General features: G+C 37.0%; 1 protein-coding gene across 4 annotated transcripts in view; it reads left to right on the plus strand.

The window, feature by feature from the left end:
- Window positions 1-22,055, plus strand: part of Psip1 (PC4 and SRSF1 interacting protein 1) — a 33,657-nt gene that overhangs the window by 670 nt on the left and 10,932 nt on the right. For all 4 annotated transcript variants that reach the window (XM_055629682.1, XM_055629690.1, XM_055629708.1 and 1 more), the window contains exons 2-8: window positions 35-245; window positions 3,455-3,531; window positions 12,731-12,869; window positions 15,105-15,209; window positions 16,692-16,754; window positions 19,667-19,760; window positions 20,870-20,945. In XM_055629682.1, coding sequence (XP_055485657.1) covers window positions 174-245; window positions 3,455-3,531; window positions 12,731-12,869; window positions 15,105-15,209; window positions 16,692-16,754; window positions 19,667-19,760; window positions 20,870-20,945 — 626 coding nt within the window. In that variant the 5' untranslated portion in view covers window positions 35-173. The remainder of the gene's footprint in view (window positions 1-34; window positions 246-3,454; window positions 3,532-12,730; window positions 12,870-15,104; window positions 15,210-16,691; window positions 16,755-19,666; window positions 19,761-20,869; window positions 20,946-22,055) is intronic.

Consider the following 22,055-nt stretch of genomic DNA (forward strand, 5'->3'; position numbering starts at 1 on the left):
GCGCTTTAACCGCCCTCCCTGCTGTCCCCCGCAGGCGCGTCGGGACACCCCGAGGCATCCTCCCCCGCCCGCGGGCCCGCCAGTCCCCGCTCGCGTCCGCGTTCGCATCTCCCCAGCGCGGCTGCGCTGCTCCCCCTTCTGGTCTGTGGGACTCCCGGCGTCACCCCTCAAACATGACTCGCGATTTCAAACCTGGAGACCTCATCTTCGCCAAGATGAAAGGTTATCCTCATTGGCCAGCTCGAGTAAGTGATCCGGAGCCCGGGGTAGCGGTGCGGCAGCCGCGCCGGAGGCCTGCTTCCATCGCCGCCGCTCCCGGTTCCCTCCCTTCTGCCGTCCTCTCCCTCGCTTCCTTTACCGTTACTTGAAACCCGTCATTTTAGGTTGTTTTTTTTTTTTTTTTTTTTTTTCGTTTTTTCGTTTTAGTACACCCCCGTGCAATTGTAAAATCGTAGGTTTTCATGCTTACCCGCCGTTTCCCTGTTGCTTGCTTTGAGTCTCTGACAGGTGTTCTTGGGAAATACTGAAGAATCACATTCAGTTAATGTTCCGTTGTGGGCGAAATCAGGAAGTATCATTTTTATGTTTAGAAATGAGTGAAACCTTCTTAAATTTTAGAATTTTGAATAAAATACAAAGCGACATTGAAATACACAAGTTAGGAACCTTGGCATCAGATGTGATTAAACTAGACTTACACACACTTGATACAGGATTTGCATTTAGTGAGTCCTTGGACCTTTTTATTCACATTTCTTGCCTTATGACCTTGAAGAAGTTTTCCGTTTTTTTGTTCTCCATAGGCAAAGAAGTGTTAGAGCAGACCTTGGGTTAACTTAACTGGAGAAGTCTTAAGGACTCGAGGTGATAAGAAACACCTGAGCTCCATTTTCAGGAAAAAAAAAAAAAAAAAAGTTTTTTTTTGTAAGTTTATAATGGTGTCTAGGTTCAAAACATGATAGATAAGACTTAAAGAATGTTGATTAGATAAACTCAGTCATTTGAAAATACAAGACTGTGTTGTTCTGAAATTAACTTTTTTCATACAATTTTTTAATTTTGATTTTCGAGACAGAATTTCTCTGTGGAGCTCTGGCTGTCCTGGAACTCACTCTGAAAACCAGCCTGGCCTCGAACTCAGAGACCTGCCTGCCTCTGCCTCTGGAGTGCTGAAACTAAAGGTGTGTGCAACCTCTGCTTGGCTATTTATTTTTTCATACACTTAACTAATCTTTGAAAGTTATTACTTAAAAATAATAAATTCTATAGTTATGTCAGCAGGGAAGAGAAATGGAGGAAATCCCTTTGTTGAATAAGAGTCCATAGCTCAGAATACTCCAAAGTGATCAGTGCCTTGATTTTTCACACCCCCACCCTGCCCCTGTAGCTTTGTCTGAACTCTGATTCAAACTGTCCCCTTCCTCAGCTTTCCCCCAGTTCTCAGGTATACTTTTTTGGTAGAGCCTTCCTTAAACAGTCCTTAACCATAAGCCTTGTCTGTATATCCCATGTTCTGATATGTTTTCTATGTGAAAACCTTTAACTACTGCTTTCACTTGTGTATGTTACATACATCTTTAGGGAGGTTACCTAAAGCTGAATGTCTTTATTCTCTAGCTCTCAGTTACACAATCATGCATTTCTTCTTATTTATTTATTTATTTATTTATTATGAATTACAGTTGCAGTCATGCATTTCTAAAACACTGTTTTAGCTTTATGTAAGGCCTGCTGGACTTGGGAAGGTGCAAGTCCCCCAGAGACACTTTTATGTTATCAGTGCATCCTTACCTACTTTGAGATGTTAAAAATCAGTGTTATCTGATAGCCACATTCAGAGTTCCTTGCCACAATGTAGTTAGAAGCTAGGTATAAATGCTTTAGAAATTTTCTATTTTTTGAGAGCTGAAGAAATGGCACAGTGGTTAAGAGCACTTGTTGCTCTTCCAGCGGGCCTAATTTCAGTTCCCAGCACCTATTTCAGGCAGCTTACAATGACAATGATCTGTAACTCCAGCTCAGTGGACTCATACCCATTTGCATATACCCGGATGCAGGCACATAAACCTACACTTAGTTAAAAATAATAAAGTAAGGTCATATTATATCCATCTAAGTCTCATCCTCCCTACACCTTGCAGTATGCTATAGGTGACTAAGAGTTAGTGCTCTTAAAGGTAAAAATAGCCTTTGGAGAATCAGTATTTTCCTTTTGATCGAAACAAATCTCTTTTTCTTCAGAATTAACAATTTTAAAGAATGTTATGTTTATGGTTGTTTTGCCTGTGGGAAAAAATTGTATATATTTCATGACATGTGCCTGTGGGAAAAAATTGCTAGATCCCTGAAACTGAAGTTACAGTTAGGAGCTGCTATGTCGGTACCCGGAGTTGAACCTGGTTTCTCTGGAAGATCAACAAGAAGCCATTTCTCCAGCTACAAGTTCTAATTATAATGAGTTTATTTGTATTGGATATTTTATCTTTCCCTGCTCATTTCCTTTTTCTTAGAAACAACTGAATTTGGTTTTTTACATACTTTGTTTTAAGAATTACGTGGGTTTTTTTTTTTGTTTGTTTTTGTTTTTATTCTTTAGTCTCACACATTCTTAATCTTTGCTGTAGAGAGTTTAGAGTGTTTAAGCTCTCAGCTGTAAGGGTGACATCTCTTACTCCAACTGCTTATTTTTAACTTCTGAAAATTGAAATAGAATTATAAACAACATCTAATGCTTTTTTCTTCTTAATGTCTTCAAACATTGGGAAATAATGCTGTAAACTTTTGTTCCTGCCTGCTTTTATGCTACTTTAAAAAATTATTTCTAGGTGTATGTTTGTATGCTGTGTCTGTATGCCACATGTATGTGAGTGTCTGAGGAGGCCATAAGAAGGTGATAGGCCCGTGAGTGCTGGAGTTAACAAGTGACTGCAAGGGGCTTGAACTGAACTCCGATCCTTTGGAAGAGTTGCAAGTGCTCTTACCACTGTGTCATTTTTCTAGCCTCTCATTATTCTTATTATTTATATAGCCCCCCGGCAGGATTACTCAGCACATTCAGACTCTCTGTGTGAAATTTTTGGTGTCAAATATGTTTTAAAATTAAGTGACTGGGCATTTTAGGAAGGGAATTGTTGTATATGTGCTTCAAGATTTGCTGCTGGGATGATTTTGAATAGCAAACATGTGGTAACCTTAGTACTTCTCGAGAGAAACAAAGATAGAAATGTTAGATGCATAAAAGAAAAGAGCCCTGGTATCAATACAGGCCTTGCCACCAAATGAATTCTGGGGGTAAAAATCTTGCCCTTCAGAACTTGTTTGAGAGTATGGATTGTAAAATGGGTTGATTCTTTTTTTTTTGCACTAGATTCATTTGGGTGTCTTATGAGTTCACTCAACTATACTGAGGTGAGTAAGATTTTTTTAAAATGACTTTTCTGATTTTTTCTTTTAGGTAGATGAAGTTCCTGATGGAGCTGTAAAACCACCCACAAACAAACTACCCATTTTCTTTTTTGGAACCCATGAGACGTAAGTCCTGTTTCCTTTAAGCTGAAGTGGCTGTTAATTTATGGAGAGGTTAGGTATAAAATGAAAAGCAAGTACAGATTTCAAAATTCAAGGGGAAAGTGACAATGAAGTAGAAAACTTCATTTTTTTAAAAGACAGTTTCGTGAAGCCCTGGTTGGTCTAGGGTAGTCCATTGTAGACTAGCCAGTACTCAAAGTTTGGGAATAAAATGTCACATACCTGAGCTGAAATAGAAAACTTAAAGGAAAAAAGTCATCTTTGAATTTTAAAATAAGCTTTTAAGTTTTCTTTAAAGTTTGTAAAATTTCTTGTTTCGTTCACTGCTGGGAACTTTTTTGTTTTGTTTTGTTCATAAGACAGGATATAATTATGCATCCCTGGACTAGAGCCACTCTGTGGACCTGTTTGGCACTGAGCTCGCAGAGATCTCTCTGTCTCCTATGTGCTGGGATGGAGATGTACCACCACACTTGACTGGGCACACTTTCTTGAGACAGTTTCTCTGTAGCCACCTTGGCTGTTCTGTAACTAACTCTAGACCAGGCTGGCCTCAAACTCACAGAGATCTGCCTGCCTCTGCCTCCTTAGTGCTGGGATTAAAGCTCTCTGCCCTGTTCTCCCCTTGAGCACTTTTATTTTAAGGTAGAGATTAAAGACACTACATCTTGGGGAGAAAGGGGAAGTTGGAGGCAGGGAGTTGAGGGGTGAATGTGATAAATATATGCTGTATGAAGTTTTCAGAGTTAAAAGTAAAAAAAAAAGTTTACTTAATGGAGAATAGAGGATTACATGATCAAAAAGAAGCTAGCCTCAGAGTAATCACAAGAATGATTGAAGGCTCTAGGTGGCAAGGCATTGTGTATTCATGTTAGTAAACTAAGGACTGTCTGACACTGTTTTCAGCCTGGTCCTATCAGCCGCACAGATAGTGTGAAGAGGGAAGCTAGACATGCCCCCTGTGTTTCTATGGTCACCACAGCCGGTCTGTCTCACCTGCTGTCCCAGGTAGCTGTATAGCCAGAGGACTGAGCGGTGAAGGAAATTAGTGTTGTAGAGATTCCAGCTGACAATTGAACTGCGTTGTTCCTTGTAACTACATGAAACTACTTTGGAGGCTGTCTCAATTGCCAAAGCTCAATTCTTACATAACTCTAATTGATTAGTTATGTTGGACTCAGTCTGTGGAGTAGACTTGTTTACCTGAGATGAAACAACATTGTTGATATCCCAGTTATTGCTCTCTATTTATTTTTTAAGTTTTATTTATTATGTATACAGTGTTCTGACCACATGCACACCTGCAGGCCAGAAGGCACCAGGTTTCATTATAGATGCCAGTGAGCCACCTTGTGGTTGGTGGAAATTGAACTCAGAACTTCTGGAAGAACAGCCATTGCTCTCAAACTCTGAGCCATCTCTCCAGCCCTCACTATGTACTATATATATTTTTTTAGATTTATTTATTTATTTCTCATGCCCTACGATGTTCTGTCATGTACACCTGCACGCCAGCAGAGGGCACCAGATCTCATTATAGATGGTTGTGAGCCACCATGTGGTTGCTGGGATCTCTGAAGAGCAACCACTACTCTTAACCTCTGAGTCATCTCTCCAGCTCTCACTGTGTATCCCTAAGAGTGGATATAAATGTCAACCTTTGGTTAATGCTACTTATTTAATTTAAACTTATAATTTGACAAACTTGATTTACACTTCAGAGTTCAAAGTAAATGATCCATTTTATTTTGGTATATTTCATTGTATTTTAGTGTAATTGTTTCCTTTCTCACTGAGGTCATTCCTTTCTCCCTATTCTTTCATAGCTACTACTGCACCATTTGTGTGGATTCACCACTTCTGGACATTGCCTGTTAATGGAATTGCTTGATGATACATTTTTGTTTTGTTATTTGTTGATTGAATTTTTGAGACAGAATTTCTCTGTGTAGCCTTGGCTGTCTTGGAACTGTAGACTAGGTTAGCCTCAAACTCACAGAGATTACCCTGTCTCTGACTGTGGAGTGCTGGGATTAAAAGTGTGTACCAATACCGCCTGGCCCATATTTAATTTTTTTAAGGGTTTTTTTTTTTTTTTTTTTTTTTTAAGATTAATTTCTTTATACAATGTTCAGTCAGCATGCACACCTGCAGGCCAGAGGAGGGCACCAGATTGCATTATAGATGGTTGAGTCACTATGTGGTTGCTGGGAATTGAACTCAGGAGCTCTGAAAGAGCAGTCAGTGCTCTTAACCTCTGAGCCATTTTTCCAGCCCCCGTAATTAATTTTTTAAAAACACACTTTTGGATCTAGAATTGTATTGTTCTTTACAATATTTAGTTTGAGTTGGGTTCATATATGTTTTGTATATGAAAATACAACATTTACAAAATGCTTCCAGATGGGAGGCAGAGGCAGGTGGATCTCTGAGTTCAAGGCCAGCCTGGTCTATGTAGCTAGTTCCAGCACAGCCAAGGCTACAGAAAAAAATCCCTGTTTCAAAAACAAAACAAACACACAAATAAACTGAATTTTTGATTCCAGGGTAATAGTCTACAATTTAGAGACATTCTAGTAAATTCAATAGGGAAAGGGGGCTTTATGAGAGACTTCTTAAAGTATCACAGTAGGGATTTGTATGGTGTAGTGCCAGCTCTGTAATGTCAGTATAATCTGGAATTATATATTGAAAAAAATGGTTTACAGGGCCTGTCTGGAGTGTGATACTGGGTCCCAGTGATTTTTTTAACAAGCCTGGATGATTCTGATGTGTATAAAATTTTGAGTCATCTTAATGTAAGGAGGCGGTTTTAGGATTTTTCAGTTTAAAATTCTACTCTGATTTTTAAAAGATTTTATATTTCTATATTCTATAGTTTTATATGAGATAATTTGTTAAATTAAATCTTTTCTTTGTAGTACTGGGGATCCAACCTTTGGCCTTGTTTGTATTAACCATGTACTCTCTCATTCTAAGCCACAGCCCCACAGCAGTAATTTAAGTGTAGAAGAAAAAAATCTTGCCTTCTTCAGCACTTAAAAATAGCTGTGTGCTAGAAAAGTCCTTCCTCCCCCAGACAGGGTTTCTCTGTGCAGCCTTGGCTGTCCTAGACTTGTAGACCAGGCTGGCCTCAAACTCCCAGAGATGCACGGATCTGCCTTTGGTTAAAGGCATGCACAACCACCACCCAGCTAAAATAGAACTTTTGTATTGTGAATATTTTAGTTTTTTGTTTTAAAATTAATACTGTGGCATGTGATAAAGCTCCCCTTATTTATGTCAACTAGTATTTTAGCATGTTGTATTCATCAGTCAATAGATATCTGCTGATTCCCACTGTTGGCTACTGTGAATAATGGTAGTATGAGCACTTATGTACCATAATTTTATTTTCTTTTCTGATGTTGGTATCTAGCCCAGGGCTTTGCATGTCCTAGGCAAATTCCATTATCGAACTACAATTAGCCATCGTGTATTTTGTATATAGACAGTCTGTTTTCTCCTCCAGAAACAGAGTTCCTGGTTCAAATGACAACTTAATAGCTAATCACTGGAGAAACCACCAGGCTCCTTACAGAACATTTTTATATATGTTTAAAAATATTAATATTTTTATTTTAGTTTTTTTCTTTTTCTTTTTAGAGACGTTTTATGTATGTCAGGCAGATTCAAGCTACATAGGTACATAACTGAGGATAACTTTAAACATTCTCCTGCTAGATAACAGTCTTGTTTCACTGTACATAGATTATGTGGTGCAGGATTTGTTTTGTTTTGTTTTTGTGATGTTAGATTTTAATCTGGGACTTCCTGCATTCTAGACAGGCACTATTCCAACTGAGCTGAATCCTAGCCATACATTGTCATTTTTATTATAGCTGTGCTAGTGGGTTGTAGTGATGTTTACTGCAGTTTTTATATTTTTTGTGATTGGCTAGTACCACCGAGTTTCTTTCATGTGTGAATTAAAAAAGATCTTGGTAGGGGCTGGAGAGATGGCTCAGCAATTAGGCGTACTGGCTGTTCTTCCAGAGTACCTGGGTTTAATTCCCAGCACCCACAGGGCAGCTCAGAACTGTCTGCAGCTCCAATTCAGTGGATTTGACACCCTTGCATAGACATACATGCAGGCAAAACAGTAGTGTACATAAAATAGATTTTATAAAAACTTGGACCAGACCTGGTGGGACATACCTTTAATCTAGCACTTGGGAGTTAGGGAGGTAGAGACAGGCATATCTCTGTGATTTCTATGCCAGTCTGAAATACACAGATAAGTGCCAGTGCCAGACTAGCCAGGGCTACTTAATGAGACCTTGTCTCATTTTTTTTTATTTTTTGGTGGAGCAGGGAGTTTTGGAGACATACGCCAGTGGTTATAAGCACATAGCTGCTCTTGTAGATGACCCAAGGTAGTTTCCACTACCAGTATTATATGTCTTACAACCTTATGCAACTCCAAGGGAATCTGGCACCCTCTTATGGCCTCTGAGGGTACTGTACTCGTGTGCACACCTATACCCCCTTCCATACACATAGAATTAATAAAACAAAAATCTTAAAACCCTTTGTAGAATTATAAATTACTTACGTTTATAAAGGTAGTAATTTAGTTTCCGTTACATTAAGATATATGAACTGGGAATCGGGATGTAGAACTTTTAGAAACCTCAACAAATTTAAGTTCAAACATTAAGTAGAATAAAAACTTGAAGATTTTAACTACTTCTATGTAAGTGACATGCTCTTGTAAGACCAAATATAACTTGATTGCATTCTGTAACTGGATAGAACTATATTAAAGTGAGAACAGTGCAATTTAACCTCGTAGGCAGCAGAAAATGGAACAGGCTGTCCTTGTTGGCCTTGCATTAGCATTAACAAATTTAGTCACTACAGTTTAAGTAACTCGCACACCCAACAACATGTTAAAAATTCACTTCTGCTATAGTAACTAAGATTTGCTGCTGGCTTTTTAACTTTTGAGATGTGAATTACCATCAGTTACCATTGTCACTTTGAAAGTTTTTTGGTGTGCTGGGTGTGATAGCACACAACCTTAATAGTAGCACTTGGGAGGCAGAGGCAGAAGGATCTCTGAGTTCCGGGCCAGCCTGGTCTCAGCGAATTCTAGGGCTACACAGAAAAAAAAAGAAATCATGAACCACTTACAAGTAGTTGGCCTTTGTTTCCTGATAATAAACACCAACATCACATTTCAATAAATGAGAGATTACCTAGAAGAAATGAAATTGCAGCAAAGAAATACTAACCTTCTATAGATGTGTAAACTTGGAGAGATACTAGATGGCCAGCCAGAGGAAGCTGGGCAGGCTGGTGCTCACCTTTAGTCTTTGTGCTCTGGAAGCAGAGAATATGGATTTTTATGAGTTCAAGGCCAGCCTGGTATGCATAGAGAGTTCCAGGGTAGTCAAGGCTACACAGTGAGACCCTATCTAATTAATATATATGTTTGTATATAAAATATATAACTATTATCTAGTTATAATATTCCTAAGGATAAAATGTGGAAAGCTGATTCAAACTTAGAAGTAGGACATCTGTCAAGGTAGAGCAGTGTGCTTATTGAATACAAGTTACCAGGATGGAAGTACTGAAGTTTCCATCTATTCTGTTTTGTTTTACTTTGTGTGTTGAGATTAAACCAAAGGCAAATATTCAGGCGCTGACTAAGGTTCATATCCCTAGCCTTCGTAGTATTACTAAGGTTTTATTTTTCAAGACTATTTTATGTTTATGTGTGTGTTGTCTGCATGTATATGTCCATGTATGCAGTGCCCATTGAAGCCAGAAGAGGGCATCAGATTTCATGAAGTTACAGATTATAAACACAAGTGCCACCTCTGTTTTAACTGAATTTGCTATATTTCCCTGTTTAAGATGGTGTCCAGCAAATATATCTTTTAAAGGTGTAGATGAATATAGCTCAGTTGTAGCATGTTTGCCTGCCATGTGCAAACCCTTAGGTTCTACCTCAGACACCAGTAGAACTATCTGCCTTGTCCAAAAAATAAATGATGATTTCAGTATAAGCTTTTAAGTAAACTTCTATGTAGGGACCAAGGGGTACTGTGTTATACCTTAACTTAACAGTAAAACATTATTTTGAAATTGGTGTGCGCATTCAAGGCACATGGGCACTTTGAGTGTTATTAAATTATAGAATTTAAATAATAGAGCTGACTTAAATAGTCCTGATTGTTTTAAATACAGTACTGTAATTTTAATGAAAGTTTTACATTAAAGTCTTGTGAATTACTCTACCACAGATAGATAACTTTATTACTTCTCTAGTACAGAATTTCAGCAGAGAAGTTATTTTTTCTAGATATTAACCATTTTTGAAGAAATGAGCGTCAGTTTAGTTTTCCTCTTGCTTTGGGGAAAGTACTTGGATATACCCATCATAGCAGAGCAGTCGTACACACTGTGTAACCCATCTTTACCGTGTTGACTAACCTTTTATTTAGAATCATTTTCATTTAACCTGTGTGGGTATTTGCACATAGAAGGGCTTTGGGCGCCCTGGCATTGGAGTTCAGACAGTTGTGGACTACTGAGTGATTGTTGGGAACTGAACTTAGAACTTGAGGTTCTTTGCAAGAGCAACAAGTCATCATCCCTTCAGCTCCAAACTGGCAGACTTTCTAAAGAACATGTAGGGAGCTGTAAGGGATATGTCTTGGAGAGTGGGTGTAAGTACACAGTAACAGTTGATGCTTATTATTTGTGGATTAACTTTATTTTGGTTTTCAAAACAGTGTTCTACTGTGTAGCTCTGGCTATTCTGGAACTTACTCTGTAGACCAGGCTGGCCTCAAACTAAGAGATCTGCCTGCCTCTGCCTCCCGAGTGCTGGGATTAAAGGTGTGTAGCACTATGCCTGGTGCAGGTTAATATTTTTAATTGCTAAAACTTATTGTAACCACAAACCACATAGATATGATCAAAGCAGCAAAAAAGTTACCTGTTGTAAATATTTCTAATTGAAATTGAATAAGGGAATGTTCTTTTTTTCCTCCCTCCCTCCCTCCCTTCTTCCGTCTCTCCCTCCCTCCCTCATCTTAAATTAATGTTAAGTATGGTTTGGCTATGAGTTTATTGCTAAAGAATTACCAGTATGCATTAAGTAAGCTATTTTGAAGCTGAAACACACTAGATTTTGAAAATGCTTTGATTACAGGAATTTAATTGTATGTATATCCTCAGGAGGCATTGGTTTAATATTTACTTACCTTTTCTGTCATAAGGATAAGAGCTGACTGTACATGTGCATGAATAAAAACACTGAGTAAATTCCAACACTGAGTAAAACTTTTATATCTTTTTGAAAGAGGATTTCATGTAGCCCAGGTTGGCCTCAGACTTGACTTCGTAGCAAAAGATGGTTTGACTTCTTTCTCCTCTTGCTTGCACTTCGTGAAGGCTGAGATTACAGGTGTGAACCATGATGCCTGACTGAATAAATTTCATAATACATTCCTTTTTTAAACATTTATTTAGATAACAAACTTTGTTGACCATTTTTTTGAATTATATAACATGTCAAATGATGTTGAAATGAACACATTTTTGATTTAGTTAAATGTTTAGTAGTAAACATGTTTGACTTTGTAAAAAAAATAGCCAGGTTTTTATTAACATAATTGTTTATGTTTCTGGGATATAGTATGGTTCTTGTATATATGCGTATTATGCAGAGGAGAATATATCTATATATATTATACATAATATGCAAATATTATGCATAGTAACTAGCATTAGTTACCCCATACATTTATTGTTTCTTTAGTGAGATCATTTGAAATCCCAGTAAGTTATTTTGAAATATAAGTGGTATTATTAATTACATTGAAGTAATTTATTAGTTATTATTACTGTCCTTATGTGTATGTATGATGTTTGTGTTTGAGTACAAGAACACCATCGTACCATGGCTTTTTTGTAGAGGTCAGGAGTACCTGAGGTGTTGGTCCCTTCTCTCTACTTGGTTTGAGACAGGGTCTTTCTTTTTGTTTGTTTGTTTGTTTGTTTGTTTTTATGCTGCATATGTCAGACTAGCCCTTTAACTTCTGGGGATTTTCTTGTCTTCTCCCATCTCACCATAGGGCACTTGGGTTAGAGATAGCTGCCACATCAAACTGTGTATGGGTTCTGGGGATCCAAACTCAGGTCCACTGAACCATCTCCCTAGTCTCTATTTTAGTCATTCAAAAAAATTATTTATTTTGTGTATATGAACGCTCTGTTTGCACTTACACCTGCATTCCAGAAGAGGGCATCAGATCCTGGATCACAATAGGTTGGTTGTGAGGCACCATGTGGTTCCTGGGAATTGAACTCAGTACCTCTGGAAGAACCCTCCTGCTTTTAACCACTGAGCCATCTCTCTAACCCCTCTTTTAGCCATTTTTAAGTGTATATAATTCAGTGATGTTAAAAACATTTCACTTTTTGTGCAGTTCTAAAAATAGAACTATGGATCTAGGAGATTGTTAGTGAATTTCATAGAAGTATGTCTAGGCTGGGAGTGTAACTTGGTGGTAGAGAGCTTGCCTTCTATCATCAGTAATATAAAAGAAAAAGTGTTTGGAATTAAATATAACTATTTATATTACTGTCCCAGCCCCAAACAGGGAAAATTTGTAAGTAAACAGTACCTGAAGAACGTTTCTAGGAGGCACACTTTCATCAGCTAGGCAGTACTTGTACTCTGGAGGTAAAGGCAGGTGATCTCTGAGTTTTAGGCGAGCCTGGTGTACACAACAAGTTCTAGGACAGCCAGGGCTACATAGAGAAACCCTGCCTTGAAAACAAACAAAAAAAGCACTTTTATCAGAGTCTTCTCTACCCTGATGAAATTATAATCACTAATGAGATCAGTAGGATTTAAAGTTATTTTGTAGTTTGTATGAACTAGGTGTGTTGGACCACAAGTTTAACCCTAGCACTTAGCAGGTAGAGGCAGGTAGATCTCTGAATTTGTGGCCAGCCTGGCCTGCACAGTGAGTTCCAGGGACAGCCAGGTTACCCAAAGAGATCCTGTCTTGAAAATAAAACAAAAAACACACAAAAAAATTAGGTTGTATAAAGTGTTTATTGAATAGTGTCATCTAGTAGCCTAATAATATATTTAATTAAGGTTGATTTGTACTTACATCTTTCCTTTGTGTTATAGTGCTTTTTTAGGACCAAAGGACATATTTCCTTACTCAGAAAATAAGGAAAAGTATGGCAAACCAAATAAACGAAAAGGTTTTAATGAAGGCTTGTGGGAGATAGACAACAATCCGAAAGTGAAATTTTCAAGTCAACAGGTGAGTCCCTTTATGAAATTTATTATTCATTTATTGTTAGAAAATAAATATTGTCATTGGAAAATGCATAGCTAATTGAAAAGCCTTAGGAATTTCTGGTTGTTGTGTTCTTTTTAGGTTGAGCCTTGACATTTTGTTATTAATTGAATGGCTTAAAGAGATCTTAAATTTGGTTGCTTAGCTCTTCTTGAGAGTAAAGTTTACCTAAAGAATTACCGAATTTAAAGCCATAACTACTGTCTTGTTAGATTCAGGGCTTTACTGATTTATTATAGTATGTTTGATATGGGTGGGGACATATGCCAGTGTTCGTGTGTGGAGGTCAAGTATATCTTTGTGCAGTTAGTTCTCCACTAATCTTTACATGGTTTTTGGGTCAGAAATTAGGTTTAACAGACCTGCAGGCTGTCATCATTGAACATCACACATGTTTATCTGCTGAGCCATTTCAGTGGCCTAATGGTTTTCTAACCTTAAAGCATATGCCCTTTGGTTTTTTTGTTTGATTTTTTACAGATTATTGAATGTTATTAGAATGGACCTCATGAATTAAATATATAACAGAAGTACTTATAACCCCAATAGAAACTTCACCTATTAATTCTAAGCAATTTCTTGCCCAGAGCTTTTCATTTTCCTGGCAGGGTTTCTCTGTATAGCCCTGGCTATCTCCTTCTTTAGACTAGGCTAGCCTTTAATCCCAGCATCCTAATGTTAAATGCTGGGATTAAAGGCATGTGCTACAATGCCTGGCTTGTTCCATTTTTCTTGTGCAACAGAAATTGTTTTCCTTCATTTTTGTCTGCCTTGCTACTGACAGTATTTGTTTTATGTTTATATGGGTGTGTGCATGGCCTGTGCATGTGTAGTGATCAGAGTACAACTTTGTGGCGTTGGCTCTCTATCCACTTTTACCGTTGCTGGTGGTTAGCTGTGCTCAGCAAGTGCTTTTCCCATCTTGTGATCCCAATACATGTTTTTCTAACCCGGCACAGTGGTGCACGTCACTTGGGAGGCAGAGGCCCATGGATCTCTGAATTTGAGGCCAGCTTGGTCTACAAAGTGAGTTCCAGGATAGCCAAGGCTACCCAGAGTAATCCTGTTTGGGGTGAGAGTCAGATGGTGGTAGTGAAAAGAAAATAACCAAAAAGCAAACAAATAAAAACAATTGCAATGTTTTTTCACTTGTACCGTGTTCTTTCTCGTCTTTGGCAATGTTTAGACAATTGTAATTTGTTCAGGACAATTTTGAAATCTTTCTTTGGTATACCAAGTAACCCTTAGATGGTCTTAAGTTCCTTCCCATCTAATTAGTGTGTGTGGTGGTGCTTACCATAGTTTACTGTAATTGCTTTTGTACTTGTAACTGTCACAGCTGCACCCATAGTGTGATCAACTTGCTGATTTGATGAATGATTTGATTACCAGGCCCACAAGGATTGAACAAAGCAGTGATTGACTTATTCAAATTAATTCAAAATACATCTAGCCATTGAGACTTAAAACTTTTTGTACTGTTATGAGTAATTTTAAGGAGATTTTTACATTATTTTGCTCCTTTATAAAAGAAATGCTGATAAAGTTGGAATTTTTGATTAGGTATGTTCAGCCTTTAGTAGTATTTAAGGTTGTGACCCCTCCTCCAGCCCCAATTTCTTTTGTTGATAGGCTGGCCTCACTCAGAATTCACCTACCTCACCCCTGAGTGTCACTGTGTCTTGCCAAAACTGACTAGTTTAATTTACAGTTTTAAAATTCTTTAAGGCAAGATGTTACTACATACCCCAGCTTGGCTTATACCTAGCTCTTCAGCTTAGGGTTGCCTCAGACTTGTAGCCATCCTCCTACCTAAAATGCTGGGATTATAGTAGCACTACTCTCTGCTTTAACACTTTAAATGTAGGCTGGAGAGATAGATGACTAAGAGGTTAAGAGAACTGCTTGTCCTTCCAAAGGTCCTGAGTTCAATTCTCAGCAACCACATAGTGGCTCACAGCCATCTATAATAATATCTGGTAACCTCTTCTGGTGTGCAAATACATACGCAGGCAGGGTACTCTGGAAATAATAATCTTATAAAAAAAAACCTTAAATATTCTATGTATTAAATGTTTTTGCAACAGAAATTTGGAGTATTCCCATAACTATGTATGTAGGTTTTTTATTTTTTAATGAGTAGAAAAATTTCGAGTTGGATAAACCATATTCTAAAAATTAATACTTTATTCTTTATAGACATCAACTAAACAGTCAAATGCATCATCTGATGTTGAAGTTGAAGAAAAAGAAACCAGTGTTTCTAAGGAAGATACTGATCATGAAGAAAAAGCCAGCAATGAAGTATGTTTTATATCCTTTCTGGTCTAAGAAGAAATGCTATCTGTGGATAATACTTTATAGAGCATACTGCAAGGGAGCAATAGGCCTGGCTTTAAGTACTGCCTGTGGATTTTACAGTTATTGCAAGAAAGAAATTAGAAAGCGAATTAACTGTTAAAATAGGAGGTAATCTTCAAAATATTTGAAAAGTGAATGAAAATGTTAGCTTCCTCAAATATTAAGTAGGGTTTTATAAAATAGTTCATGCATGTTTAAGATAAATAGATTTTAAAAGTTTTAATTTCCTATATGTATGCTTATATACTGCATGCATTTCTACTGCCTATAGTGAGGGTACTGGATAGAACACCTGGAACTGGAGTTAAAATGGTTGTGAGCCACCATTTGGGTACTGGGAACCAAACACGGGTTCTCTGCAAGACCAGCAATTGCTCTTAACTGCTGAGCTTTCTCTCTAGCCCTTGGGTGGATGTTTTTATTTGAAATTGTTTTATATGCAAAACAAGTATAACTATAAGATAAGTTCGCGTTTATACTCAAAAATTTTGTGTTGGCTGGAGTGCTTAAAAGGAATTAGACTAAAAAATTTTAAACCTAGGTTTATTTTTGCCTGTGTCATTATTTGAGTAGGTTGTACAATGTAGGTTGGCTTGGTCACTGTTCTGTTGCTGTGAAGAGACACCATAGCCAAGCCAACCCTGGCTGTCCTGGGACTTACTCTGTAGAACAGGCTGGCTTTGACCTGAGAGATCTGCCTATCTCTGTCTCCCACGTGCTGGGATTAAAGGCATGCACCACTGTGCCGAGCTACAACTCTTCATTTATAAAAGCATTTAATTGGGAATTTCGTGCAGTTTCAAAGGTTTAGTCCATTATCATCGTGGGGAGAGTGCTGGAGAAGTAGCTGAGAGTTCTGCGTCCAGACCTGTAGACAGCAGGGACAGACACTGGACCTGGCTTGGGCTTTTGAAATCCCAAAGCCCACTCTCAGTGACACACTTCCTCTAACAAGCTTACACCTTCTCCAGCAAAGCCACAATTTCTAGTCATTTTCAAGTAGTACCATTCCTTGATGACCAAGCATTCCCACATGTGAGCCCATGGAGGCAATTCTTACGCAAATCTCTGAAAACAGCAGGCATACCGTGGTTTTTGTTTTGAGGATACTGGTTGTTACTGTCGCTTCTCCCAGCACTTTTCAGTGAAGCGTGTTTTGTGACTTTTAAGGAAAATTTCTTTTTTGTTGTTGTTGTTGTTTTTTTTTTTTTTTTTTTTTCTTGGTTTTTGAGACAGGGTTTTTCTGTGTAATCTTGGCTGTCTCTGGACTCGCTTTGTAGACCAGGCTGGCCTCTGCCACCTGAGTACTGGGATTAAAGGCGTGCACCATCACGGACCATGAAAAGTTCTTTCTCTCTTATATAATAAATCCAATTTCATCTGTTTTTCTGCTTTTCTCTTGTCTGCTTATATTTTATGTTTTAGGATGTGACTAAAGCAATTGATATTACCACTCCAAAAGCTGCCAGGCGAGGAAGAAAGAGAAAGGTAATTTCTTAAGTGCACTGTAGAACTTTAAAAAGAAATTTTACTTAAATTGAGGAAGAATAGATAAGGAAACCTTATTTGTAAGTTAGTGAAACTTTGTCTTCTGGATAAAGTTATGGCACCCTTAGGTTAAGTTGAGAGGAAATGAAGTGAACCATTTTTCACTCCTTTCAGTCTTCTGCCTCATTTTCTCTGTAAAATCAAACTGTTGATGATTTCATACATGTGAAATTTACAGTAAATTACTCAGTGTTAGCACAGGACTGTTGTCCACTGGACTGATTCAGTGTTGTGTGAAATGAGTGTGGCAGTGACAGTATAGGCTAGGTATTTGTAGGCTGATAATTAATGTGAGTTTAAGATTTGTTCACACTTCTCTCTGACTTAGTTATTAAATCAAGTTAATTTATTTTTGTTAGTGTGAGATGGAATTTAGAACACTCTTAAGAATTGATCGCTGATTGAAATAGATGCTTAAAATGGAAGAAAATATAGGAAGACTGCAAGGTGTTTCCATGAGTGACTACATTATGCTAGCTATAGACATTGAGCATGTTGGTTTGGGCTCAGAAGAAAAAGTTAAAGTATTCCTGGGAATAGCAGTGAATATGATTATGGTACAGAAGAGGGAAAAGAGACAGCCATTGATAAAAAGGTGAGATGGTAGAGGAGGTCAAGAGAACATGTTTTACTGGGTTAAATGCAGGAGCCAGAATTGAGATGGGATACAGTGGAGATGAGGGAAGGTGCTTCTGTGGAATGGTGACTAGAAGAGCCGTGAAGAGAAGCCAGGAGTCATCTAGCTAAGAAAGAAGAAAGTTTGAACAAGGGACTTGAATTGTCACAGTACAGAGACTCCAGTAAGATGTTTGATTCAGGAGATTTTAGTTTCATTTAGGTAAGTGCTAGGGAAAGAAATGAGATGAAATAGATTAGAGAATAAATGTTTAATGGTAGTTGCCAGTATATTTTTGAAATCTCAAGAATGGGGGAATGCATCATTGCATTGGGTATTTGTATACACAAAGGGAACATTTAATGTGAGATAAAAGCAAAAAATCTTACTATTTCTTCTTTGCAAAACTAAATAAAATTGTTACAGTTAATTTTATGTAAGTAAAATGCTGTATAAGAGAAAAAGGCCAACTTTGAAGGGATTGATTTAAGAAGGAAGAAGAAATGTGTTCACTGTGGTGACTCAAGAAGGGACTTGAAAATCAAGGGAATTTTTTCCCCTTCTCTGCCATTCAGACTTTCGTTCAGTTGATAAATAGATAAAAGTTTATGTTAGCTAATCAGGGCTTGCAATAGAAGGTCAAAGGATTAACAATAAATTTGAGATTTCCAGCTTCAAATACAGAAGATGATTTCATGTTTGTACCTCTGTCCCACCCTGCTTCTTAGTGATCATCATCAGCTTAATCGTCTTTGTTCGGAAGAAACAGCTACAGCAAGGCAAGGTTGTGTAGTGGGCTTGAAAAAGGGATATGAATAGTGGTTCTGTGTTGCATGTGGAATGGCTTTAAGAAAAAGGAGACAGTTGAAAAGCAGGTTAAGAATGAGAAAGAATCTAGTCTTAGAGGTTTCAGTCAGATGAGTAAAATATATGTTAACAATGAATTTAGTTAGAATGTGAACATTAAAGGTGTTCATGATGCATTTGAAATAACTGAATTAATTAGTCCTGTCTTTGGATAAAATATTTTCATGAGTAATGGTTTTTATTTGCATGATTCTGACTAATCAGTTGTAGCCATATAACAATGGTAGGGCCAATCTTTGCTTAGCATTACAGTTGATCTTTTTCACTGCATTAATTATTGATGAATGTGTTACTGTTGGTATCTTCTCAAATGATCCATTGTACCTGTAATTGCTTTCAATTTATTTCCAAATGCAGGAAGGGTAAGTAAATAAGTACTTTTTGCCTTCAAGAGCCAGTCTGTTTAAACCTAACTTGAAAGAACCTTTAACCTCTTAGGTCATCAGCAGGAGGAGCTTAACCTTTAGCACCTGTGGAGATTTATGGACATACAAATATCTGGCTCTTTAACATGGGGTTGCAGGTGCAGATTTGACGTATGCATTATGCATGAAGTCTTAGAGATGGATATCCTTATTACACTGGGCATCATTGATTGAAGGTAGATGGAGCTGGGCCTGGTGGCAAATGCCTATACTCACATTTAGTAGTTGGCAGGAATCACTGAGGCAGGAAGATAGTTTAAAGCTGGTTTGGGCTGTCTACATAGATGCAGTACTTCTCTGTTCGTCCCCTCAAATAAAAGTAAACAGAAGCCAATGCTGTAAATATATTGAAAAATGTCTTATTAATTGAATTCCGTTCTGCATGTTTTTGCATACATTCTTGTTCTTACTCTGGTTAGTACATTAATACTGAGGTTCAAGTGGCTCCTTAATGTCCTACATGGTTCAGTTGACTTTCTCTTCAGTTTTGTTTCTTCCTTTGCAAATATAGCTATTATCACCTGTATTTCCTTGTGGATTCATATCCTAACTAATTTGTGGTTCATATCTTTATTCTCATTTAGGCCCACTTTACCTTTGTAATTTGGAAAGCTTTCTAAAAGAAAATAAAAGTAATGAGAGTATCAGATGTCAGTCTTAGTTGAAAGATAAAGCATATGTCTATTAGTAAAGTTAATCAAATAGCAATGTGAGTTGTTACAGTATAAATTATATCATACTTTGGTTCTCATTGTATCAAAAATGTTAGCCTTATTGCAAATGATTGTTTTAGTTTGGGAAATTTTTAAAATGATTGAAAAAAACATAATACTCATAATAAGTTGGTTTTTCACGAGTAATCAGAATCATAGAAATCATGCTTAATTATGTTACTATAGATTGGCACAATATTGCTAAATAATAATCAAATCTTTGTGATTTAGGCTGAAAAACAAGGAGAAACAGAAGAGGTGGGAATGGTAACTGTAGCAACAGCTTCTAACTTGAAAGCAAGTCCTAAGAGAGGACGACCTGCAGGTAGGATCATTAATACTTAATTAAATACTTGTTTGACCTGTGATTAATATTCCAGTCCATTAAAACATTGCTGGCCCAGGTGTTCTGAAAGACCATGAACAGCAGTTGATTAAAGACAGTTATGTATCATTGTAAATGTGGATAGAGATGAGGCCTGAGAAATTCATCATTAGGTAGTTTCATTGTGTGTCATTTTGTACTTACACAAACTAATGAAATCTTAGAGGATTACCACAGTATGTGCCACATGTCTTTAAGACAAATGTCAAGGAGGAATGATTTCTGCTTGTGACAACTATTAAGTTTGAAATAATTATGACTTGGCTTCTTTAATCACCAAATTAAAATCTCCCCAAATAATTGCAATTGAACCTGGTGGGCTTAAAACTACCATGAATAGTGAGTGGGCTCCCTCCCCCCACTTTAAAATTACTGCATTCTGATAGGATATTTGTTTAGTATTGATTTGACAATTTAGAAATAATCTTTTTTAAAATAATTTATTTAATTTTATTTTATGTGCGTTGGTTTGAGGGTGTCAGACCACCTTGAACTGGAGTTACAGACAGTTGGGCACTGCCATGTGAGTGCTGGGAGTTGTCCTTTGGAAAAGCAGACAGTGCTCTTAACTACTGAGCCATCTCTCTAGCCCCAGAAATAATCTTCAGTTGTTCTTCCTAATACAGAGTAGAACACTGAAAATCAACCAGAAGAGAGCATTTTCTCTTTTCCTACATCATAAGATCCTTACTGAAAAGTGTTAAGGGAAATAGTCAAATTGGGAAAGAGAAATTAAAATCTATTTACATATTTTATAGAATTATAATGGATCAAACTGGTGATGATATGAATCTTTGTAGACTCTGATATGAAATTCCAAAGATGTATGTAAATGATACATAATATACTGTGATAAATAAGGACAAACAGATTTACTGATAATCACTAAACTTTCACTTTCTTGATTCCTGGGGTCACTAGTTTTTAGGATGTGCACATAATTGTTATGAGTCCTTAAATAATACTTCTATGTATTATGTAACATTTGTATTCTACATAAGCATTGCATTTATGAGGGAAACTTTATTTTTTTCCTATATGAAAATTAGCTACTGAAGTCAAGATTCCAAAACCAAGAGGCAGACCTAAAGTGGTAAAACAGCCCTGTCCTTCAGAAAGTGACATGTGAGTTTATTTTGAATATAAAATTATTTATTGAAACCTTTGTATATTAACAGGATTTTTTGGTTTTGTTTTGTTTTATATAGTATTTGTTTCTATCACTATTGTATTTCTCAAAATTCTGAGGGAGACGATAGAAAAATTTATGTTAAAGAGAAAGATTTCTTGGGACTGAAAATTGGTTATTTTATGAAGCTTTTTCTCTTTTTTTTCTTTTTTTTTTTTTTTTTTTGGTGCATGATAACATAAACTTTGGAAATTGGCCAATGTAGATTGCTGACAAAATTTCTGGATAGATTAAATCTGAAGTTGTATCCACAGTCCTGTTCTGTATAATAGGTTCTTTAACATAGTATAAACATTAATTTTCGTATTTTAGAATGATAAGTATATAGTGGCTTATTTTCTTTTTTCTAGTCATCTTTTCCCTCTGAGAAATTCTGTTTTTGGAGAAACATGAGAAGGGATTTAATTAGGAAAAGGAGAGACATTTGTTGTGATGATTACGTTTTAAAGGAAAGACTCAAGAATAGATTTACTGATTAAATAATAGAATTGTGTGTGATTTGTACACATTAAATGTACACAAGTTCTCTTGGTGTCAGATCTGCTGAAGCTCATGGTGGTGAGCCTGAGATTGGCCTTGGGAAGCAAACTCTGGTTTTCTGAAAGAGCAACAAGCACTCTTCACCAGTGAGCCATTTTTCCACACCTGAACTGATTTCTTTGAATGATTATTGATTATTGGAATACTACTTCAAAGTTGGCGATTTTTCACCAAAGTGGAACTTTTAAAGAGCTTTATTTCTAAGCTAGCAGTGAAGGAGACACACTTGTAACAGGTTTTTCTGGGGTGTGTGTTTATGTGACCCTTTGGCATTTGGAGCCCATATGGGTAACATAGTAAAACTGTCTCTTTAGAAACAAAAAACATAGAAATACTAACAGTCAGTATGCTTGTGTTAAATAGACTAAGGCATTCGTGTTGAAATACAATACATATACATAAATTTTACTTGATTTGTTTTGCAGTCACTATTTAATAAGTCTGTGGAACTTTCATGGTTTATATGACTATTTGCTTAATAAAAATAACTGGTCTTATATTTACCA

Source organism: Psammomys obesus, unplaced genomic scaffold (assembly GCF_907164565.1).
Source record: "Psammomys obesus unplaced genomic scaffold, mPsaObe1.curated_primary_1811, whole genome shotgun sequence".
NCBI lineage: Eukaryota > Metazoa > Chordata > Mammalia > Rodentia > Muridae > Psammomys > Psammomys obesus.